General features: G+C 33.7%; 1 protein-coding gene across 1 annotated transcript; it reads right to left on the bottom strand.

The window, feature by feature from the left end:
• Positions 1-2432: 2432 nt before the first annotated feature.
• On the bottom strand, positions 2433-8877 carry LOC133694589 (mitogen-activated protein kinase 20-like). Its single transcript, XM_062116155.1, has 10 exons — positions 8214-8877; positions 6467-6875; positions 6082-6209; positions 5936-5995; positions 5332-5481; positions 4968-5123; positions 4590-4801; positions 4372-4473; positions 3376-3545; positions 2433-3285 (listed from the first exon to the last, which is right to left on the bottom strand). Exons 1-10 carry the CDS (start codon positions 8238-8240, stop codon positions 2828-2830), a joined length of 1872 nt encoding a protein of 623 aa, XP_061972139.1. The 5' UTR covers positions 8241-8877; the 3' UTR covers positions 2433-2827.
• Between the last annotated feature and the right edge of the window lie 363 nt (positions 8878-9240).

Raw genomic sequence — 9240 nt, 5'->3', positions numbered from 1 at the left:
ATTTTACCTTGATTACTTTTATTTTTTCTAAAGTAATTTAGAAAATTAAATATTATGCTTAATAATTTTATTTTCCTAGTTTTTTTAAGTTATTTTTTTAGTTTATTTAAGGAGTTATAAACCTAGAAGCCTACTTGGTATAGTGAATTATTGAGAAATAAAATTTTGAATTAGGATTTTTATGTGATGACTTTACTTTTGTAAAATTTTGTGTTGTTTATACTTGTTTTTCTTGTGTTATTTTTGTTCGTGTCATCATGGTATTAAAGCTCTGTGTTTGTTGGTATCAAAACTAAAAGATTTTTGGTTGTTGGTTGTTGTTAAATAACCATAACTTTGTGTTGATTGTTGGGTTACATAGTAGAACGTGCTCATGTAGAAGAGGAAGAGGAGGTACTCCTTTAAGAAAGAAACGTCAAGGAATTGATGACAGAAGACATGCAAAGATAAATAATTACAAAACTAACTCATTGATTGGCGATAATAAATATGCAAAGACAAGTTGAAGAATGATCTCGTTGATTAAAGGAGTTGAAGAGAAGAAAACTAAAGGATCATGGAGAAAGTGGTAGCATATCTATGGTTATTTTTTAGAACATGTTTCGTAAGCATAAGCGAAGGAAGCAACTTCTTAATTGGAATGAATATCATGGAGATTTTGATGATTTTGTTTATGATAATGAGATAAATATGGATTGGTATTCTCCTTCAATTTATGATATTTATTTTGATGGTGATTATATTGATAATGATATTATAAATAATGATAATAATGAAAGTGATGATATTATTAATGTTGTCATTTTTAAATAAATTAAAGGTTGAGTACAAAGATAATATATAAGGTGCTCAACAAAAAAAAAACTTATTAATTTAAGTTATGTTGATCCATTTGATTACAAGTTTGTTATTATTTCAAATGTAGATTTGTTAAGGGTTTATATTAATACAATGCATGTTAATGAAGTAATGTGAGGTTTATAATTTTTTTTTTTTTTTTTTTTACTTTAGAAGTTAGTGGAAGACAAGTAATTTGTCGATCGATTGATGAAAAAAAATTTAAAGAGCCTTAATTGAACATCTATAAACTAAAGACAAGAGTAATTTAAACTCAATAGAGTTTTTTCAACAACCGATACAAGAGATTTTTAAGGAATTTTTTTCCTTAGTTATTGCTTTTTCCTATTTAGTTTAGGAAATTAAATGTTATGCCTAATCATTTTATTTTTCCTATTTTGTTTAGGATTTTTATTGTTTTCCATTATTTTCAAGTTTTCTAGTTTGTTTACATTGTTTTTTGTTTTATTTAAGGACTTGTAAATTTCTTAAAGAGAAGACTACTTGGTGTGGTGAATTATTGAGCAATAAAATTTTGAGTTATAATTTTTATAAGGTGATCCTGTTTGGTAGAATTTTATGTTACTTGTACTTGTTATCTTTCTTGTGTTAATTACATCTTCATTAGATATTCATTGCACTATAAATAAGAGAATTGAAATCATAACTAAATAATTTATGTCTTATAAATTATCTTTATAAGTAACATAAACATAAATATTTTCATCTCAATATATTATATACGAGTGGTGATTATTTATCAAATCTATTTAGTATACTACTAGTTTACAGTTTTATGTTACATCCTAATTATAATTTTAAATCTCGACTAGAAAAGAAGTATAATTAAGAAGTTTCAAAGTTGACCCGTTAGGCCGAGGTTTAAAATTATAATTAGAATGTGAGTCAGTCGACTTGGTCAGTCCAAAAGCATCCCTACCAACCAACAAAAAACGTTTAAGGATGAAATTGACATATAAAATCTAGTAACTCAACTTCTTGCCTAGTATAGGTTTAAAATTAAACTATATCAAAATTATCCTAACATAACTTAGTCGACTTGGTTGGTTCAAAGACAACCTGGTTGACTGGTAAAAAAAAATTTAAAGATGAAGTTGAGATTTAAAAAAAAATGATGAGATTTATAGAAAAAACAATTTATTGACCTCTTTTCTTATTTAATCTGAGTATAAAACTAAATTGTATGGTAGTTGTTTTGATATCATTAAATCAACTTTATTAGAATAAAACTAATCTAGATGATTGTTAAAAAAAATTGATAATGAAATTTAAAAAAAAAAGATTAAATTGAAATTGAAATTAAAAAGAAAAAGAAAAAGAAAAGAAAGGGAAATGAGAAAAAGATAGGAGGCTAAATTGATGGGGGGGGGGGGGAAGATTCACTATTTATATTTATAAATAGTGAAGCTCGATGGTAATTCTGGAAAATACAGAAAGAGGGATAACAAAGAGTAGAATAAGAGTAATATCACCTTCTCAAAACACTTTATCATATGTTTTCCTGAGACGAAACCATACCTCAGCAAACAAGAATAAAGCCTAGCGTAAAAGAGGAGGGACAAAAACACGTGGAGTAATCTCAAGACACAACACGGATACTAACTATTTTGAAGCATACAAGGTTCACAACCAAAGACAAATACCGATTACACTTGCACAGTTGCACGTGCATTGGAAGAGTTATTTAATGAGAATTATGCGTGTTTAAATCCACTAATTTCCACTCTTTTTTCTTTCTTTTTTTTTTACTTTTTATGGATATAGACATTTATTGTTTCTCATGACCAAAACCTATTTTCCTATGAGAACCTGACAAAGTACCAAGAAGCATCCTGCCCCCCTCTTTTTACACAATCCACTACATAAACCTCCTGTAGTATTCTGACAGCAAAATTCCTAGAACGAATCTTGCTCTAAATGGATTTTTCCACTTTTATACTCAAGACAAGTGGATCTCCTCAGTCCTTTTCTAGTACATCCTTGCCATACCATATTGAACAGTTCCGACCTTTCTGTAAGCAGCTCTAGATGCGGTCGCAGCAGCACCACCACCAATACCACCATACTGTGCCTTGGTCTGCAGCAAACTTGTGTCAATCATCACCCGGTCATCCACATGTTCTTCCTTGCTCCCTCCCACCCTTGTCATTAAAAATGGGTTGGAGTCGATGTTGATAGCAACATCTGGAGCATATTTGGCAGCCATGCCACATTGCTGGACTTGCTTTTGCGAGGACAGGTCTCTTTCAGCTTCCATGGTAGATCGTTCTAGCTTTCCTGTGCTAGATTTGCGGTAACAATATGCAGAAGGGACAGACTGCAGAGGAAGGACTGTACTTCTGATGTATGTTCTTGGGTCATAAGCATCTTTCGTGTTGCTTCCATTCTCGTATGGCACAACTGACCCCACAACCTTTCCAGGTTTAGCTACAGAGGCAAATGCAATGAATTATTGCACTGTAAATGTAAAACGAAATCCATTTAGTTGAAAAAATGTGGGCAACACGAGTATAGTACCCAGTGGAATTCTCTGCTGTGCCTGCAAGGTTCTTGATATATTTATGGGAATTCCTTCAGAGTCTCGGGGGTTTTTGTTATACACTTCCTCTGCGGAGTGCCTGTCCTTGAAGGAAGCAAGGTTCTGTTGTTCTTTGGAAGGGATTGAGCTTGAATGTACAACTGTAGACCTGCACATATCTTTCAAATGTCAGAGAAAAATTAACCTGACTACCAGTAAAATACTTTTAAGCCAGGGGAATAAGTAATAAAACGAGAACAAGAAATACTTGAAAAGAAAAAAAAAATAACATTCAAATCTATAAGACTTTGCAGTCACGCTGAAATCCAGAAAATAAACTCCCCCAAGAATCTCTGAAGCACATTACAGAATCAAAACCAAATATCTTGTCCTGTAGAAGTTATCTGACAAGAGACAGATCCTTCAAACCATCTAAACACAACACATATCAGGACAAATAATCTAACTCCAAAGATCACACATCAATCTATTCATCCTTCCAACAATTGCTTTCAATTCCTTAACATGAATGCAACACAATAGCTAACAATTCAGTGCAACATCAAACTAATTTCAATACGGCCAAAACTGCCACTACATATCATAAATAACATCACATGCCCCAAGTACTACAACAACGTGCCATCTTCTTGGTGGGCTTGTCCCAACACTTGTATCTCTCAACAATCGGGAAAGACTTAAAAGTTCAGATGAAATTGAAAGAACACAAAATCTGATGATCATTACAACAGTCTTCACTAAGGTCATCACTGACTTTCTGCTATCAACAAATGGTGAAAACTTTGAAGTTAAGAAGAAACTGATAGAATGCAAAATCTCATGATGATTCAAAAAGTAAGTGGTAACATCATCACTACCTCCCTCTGATCCCTACTTATTATACAAACCATGACCTGCAAAAGGCAGGCAACAAAAACGAGAAGATCATAGCAAAAAAACAAGAAGACTACAGAAGATGCCTGGATATATTTTACCTGGGAAGAGATACATGCTTCCTTTCAAGTGGAATTACAGGCCCATTTTTCCCACCATTTTCCTCAAGATGTGCAAACTGCTTTCTGAATTGATCAACCGCACTGTCCACACCACCAAATATCAGAGGAAAGTGGAAGCAGAAAGATAGTTGCATATCCCATCTTTGAAAGCCAAAAAAAAAAAGCAAAAAACAAAAGAAAGTCCCAAAAGCTAGAACCTTGGATAGAGAAAGTTAGTCCTCTCAGTTCCATTTACATAGTCCTTAAGCAGTTGAGGATGGTATTCCAGTATCTCCCGAAAGATTAGCTCTCGTATGTCCTCCTTTGTAACTCTCCGTCTCTCAAACTCAAACTCCATCTTTGTTATTGGTTGGCAGGAAGGCTCCCTCTCGACTTTTGCCAATCCCTTAAAGTAAGGATCTCCCAGCGCCTAATAAATATAAGCAGGCCAAAAGAATTCGACAGATTATAGCCATATTAAAAGATCAAGAGACAATAGCATGCAGTGATATGATTGCAATGCAGAAAAGACAAGCAACAAGGGTGAGGAATGGCATAAAAACTCAGAAAGTTAATAATTTTATAGAGGAAGACACCTCTTCAGCAGTCGGCCGGTCTTTGGGGTCAAAAGCAAGCAGCCTTTCCAACAAACATAGTGCCAAAGGATCTGCATTTGGAAATTTCTGTACAAATGGAACAGGCGCCTTTTTCCTCATGCTAGTTAAGTATCTCCTTGCCTTATCATTTCGAACCTGGATTCATAATAAAAGATAAAAAAAAAGAGTTTAACACAATAAAATATACAAGTTACGTTCATTTTGTGTTTTTTAGTGTTTGTGAGCATGCATTTCTCTGTTTTTTTTCTAGCAGGACTACGGTTGAGGGGAAGTGTTTTTAATGTAGGTTGAGCAAGAGCATGTCAAGAGAAAAACACAAAATTTATCACAACTTTGCACTCACCCGTGAGATTGTATCTAATGACGGCGTACCAAGTAGATCAGTCATTAAGTCCAACTGGTGAACAACATTTTTGCCAGGAAAAAGAGGTTTCCCTGTTATCACTTCAGCAAAAATGCAGCCTATACTCCATATATCAATTGCTGGTGTATACTGCAACCAGTGCCATTGAAAAAAAATAAAAACTGTTAACAGAGTTATTTTGAAAGAAGAAAACTAAGACTTTACAGTTTTTTTCTACAGAACAATAACTCTGTTTATAATAAATCATTGACAGACAATCCACTCTGGCTCTCACCCTCAGAATTATGAACCAACAACTCAAAACAGCCATCAATGCATGATGGAGCATGGTAATATTCCACTACACACAATTTAACAAAAGGAAAATTAAGAGATAACCACAGCTACCATTGCTTCCTTTTCCAAACAATAGCAGTATCACATCTAAGCCTCAATACTCAAATTAAGGGATCAATTTTCAGCATTAACACAAGAAGATGGTTCTGAAAAATAATTTTCCATCTGCAAACCAGAGCGCCAACTAACATTTTTAACTTAACTTCAAAAATGTCAAGCCTATGAATTGAAAATCATGTGGTCATACCTTAGAGAAAAAAGACCCACAGAGTTCTGGAGCTCTATACCACCTTGTAGCAACATAATCCTGTAAATGTACAACAAGAATTCAAAGTAAAGGCTCCCAGTTCCTATTAGAAAGCGCATGATGGATTTAATATCTTAGAAGAGTACCGTCCAGAATATTGTTGAGGGTGTATCATTGAAAGCAACTCTTGCTAACCCAAAATCACAGATTTTAAGCTTACAGTTCGCATTCGCCAATATATTCTTCGGCTTTAAATCTCGATGATAAACATTTGCTGGAGCCAAGTGGATAAGAATTAGATATATGCCACATTCTCAACAAACAGAAATAAGAGTCATAACAAAGAAAGAGGTAGATGAGGAATAAGAGTCATAACAAAGAAAGAGATAGATGAGGACAGAGCAATTATATTACAAGGAAACCAGTCACCAAAGCATACCAATACAGTAGGAAAGGCTGGCTAAATGCAAATTGTCAACCTATTTCTGGAATTAAGTAAAGCTCCAATTAAAGCAAAAAACAGTATAGTACCTGTGTGGATATACTTTAATGCACGAAGTAGCTGATAAAGAAAAAATTGATAGTGCTCTCGTGTCAAGTCATCATTGGCTTTGATGACTTGATGGAGATCCGACTCCATGAGCTCAAAAACAACATAGATATCCTTAAAATCCCTTCTTGAAGGTGGTAGCATGATGTGCTTAATTTCCACAATATCAGGATGTCTTAGGAGCCTAAGCAGCTTTATCTCACGCAATATACGAGCAGCATCGGAAATGTGTTCAAAAATATCATGTATTTTCTTTATTGCCACTTTCTCACCAGTGTGAGTGTCAATTGCAGAGCAAACAACACCATAACTGCCTTTCCCGATAACTTCCTGAATTTTGTACCTATTGGCATCACCATATTCTGAGAAGAAGTCCATTTCAGTTGAATTCTGCGACATTGGAAACCAAGTCAGTTGAGAATAATAACACATTACACAAGATCAATAAATATTTCTATGCATCTCTACTTAACTTTATGACAGTAATCATCTATGAAAAATTAATCACCTATTTGATATCTTCTTTTACCATATTCAACAGCATGAAAATCAATGCCAGTGAGTCTTAGATCAAATAGAACTGTGTACATATCCAAATCATATGCAACTATATTCCAGCATGTGACACTTCAGATGAATAGATCTGACATCTTATTACTTAAATAAAATTGAATTAAATGGTACCCATATTGTAAGTATTATGAACATGGAAGTTTCTTATTCAAATGCAATAAACAAAGAATAATCCAATCAAAAGTGACTTTTTTATAAAGATTGTGTTTGTCCCTCACACCACAATTTTCACTTTATTTTCCAGTGGTTCCATGAGATCAAAACCCTTGTTTTATTCTTTTGAAAGGATTATAACAGTGGGGTACAAAATTGGAATTCATCAAAAGCATGGAAAGGAGGAAAAGAAGAGGAATATAATGCAAATAATTTGAAAATATAAACACATTACACAGAAGTTCTGTAGCTTCCAAAATAATCAGATGAAATGCAATGGATGTAATTACTAAACCAACTTCTTACAAGTTCATACTTCCTAACCCAGAATCAATTAGAAAAGCTATCTCAACAAACATAACATCAATCTAGCAGCCTCAAAATCACCGAAATATTGCATTTACACCCTCGAAATAGACAATTCTTGGATTTCCCCTTGTACAAAATCAGAATAGAAGGAAAGTAAACCCAATTCGAAAACATTTTACACATAAGATGAAGAGGAGCAAAAAAATTCAAAAAGCTTGATAGGGAAAAAAAAAAGAAAAAAAAAACTATCGGTTAATGAAAAAATCTACAAAACGAGAGAGAATCAAATCCACATGAAGATAGATACATAGAATAAGAATACATAAAAATGGCATCTAATGAAATCACAGGAGAGCATAAGCATTTAAGTTAGTAGATAACATTGTCAACTGCATCTCCCATAAAAGAGAACAACAAAAACATAAATCCATACTCATTTAATTTTTTGTAGATAATCAAACAAATTGCTACATGGTTTAGCTACCACATAGAATAATTGCATCTGCAAAAACAATCCCAACTCTTAATTATTCATAAATTTCTTCATATAATTCAAGAATGATGTTTTCCTTATCTTACCAAAAAAAATCTTTAAACATGAAAATAAAAAACCACACAGCACAGAAAACAGTCAATTCTGAGTCAAATTGTTAAAATTACCATCCAAAACAAATTAAACAATCTTAATTTCACCTTTTTTCTATGATCTTGCTGCTGCATAGTTTTTGTTCTCCAATCCCAAAATTTCGACTAAAAATTTTTTACCGACCTCTAAAATCTGAAACTCGTTTGAATTATATATAAAACAGGTTACAAATCCTGATCAATCAAAGTTGATCAACCGCATTTGCCCCATCTACCTCTGCTCCTTATTACAAGACCAGAATCCCACCTTATCCTCCTCGAATCCTTAACCGAGCATACATTCAAGACCAATCCCTTCATGCACTCCTCCTCCAATTTTCTTCCTCCCCCAATCCCAAGCTCCAAATTCCCTCCCTCCAATATAATATCAATAACTATCATAAATCAACAGCCACCGTCTCTTTTTGACAACAACAACAACAACGATGAGAATACCTCTTCTTGCATTCCTTATTCCATCAATCTCTCCTCTAACTAACCCTACACAAAATAATGATGATAATAATAATAATAATAATAATAATAATCTGTTGAGTTAACAAAACGAAACTGCTTTCGGGTTTGCGTGTAGATCCGTATTTTGAATTTTGTAAAAGAAATTAAATTATAGTGTGTTTGTGAGGGTTTTTGAGTGTAGAGAAATGCAAGATCTGTCACCGACACGAAGCTGGAAAAAAAAGGCAAAGAAAGAGAGATTATGAGAAAAATAGAAGAGGGAGAGGGGAGGTTTTACGGCATGTATCTAGGGGATGGAACGGGGGTATTTTGGGCTTTTCCGCTTTGCTTCTTAACTATCCATTACTATAAATTATTTTTTGATTTATTAGAACTGTAATTGATAACCGGATATTTAATGCCGTTTAAATATACGGATAATGCGATTTAGATACGGAAATGGCATTGGGGTGTAATTATATGGGGTTGTTTGGGGGTAGAGATGGCATGGGGTTATTTTCTTTTAGCAGGTGGAGGGGGGAATGAGAAAGAGGGGTTAGGTGCAAGTGTGTGTATGATTTGATGGACACGTTTCCTGACACGTGGTGAGATCATGGTGTGTTGAGTGAAGAATCGGTGG

Source organism: Populus nigra, chromosome 5 (genome assembly GCF_951802175.1).
Source record: "Populus nigra chromosome 5, ddPopNigr1.1, whole genome shotgun sequence".
Classification (NCBI taxonomy): Eukaryota; Viridiplantae; Streptophyta; class Magnoliopsida; order Malpighiales; family Salicaceae; genus Populus; species Populus nigra.
Note: the sequence above shows the minus strand (reverse complement) of the source record. Positions and strands in the feature narration are given on the sequence as shown.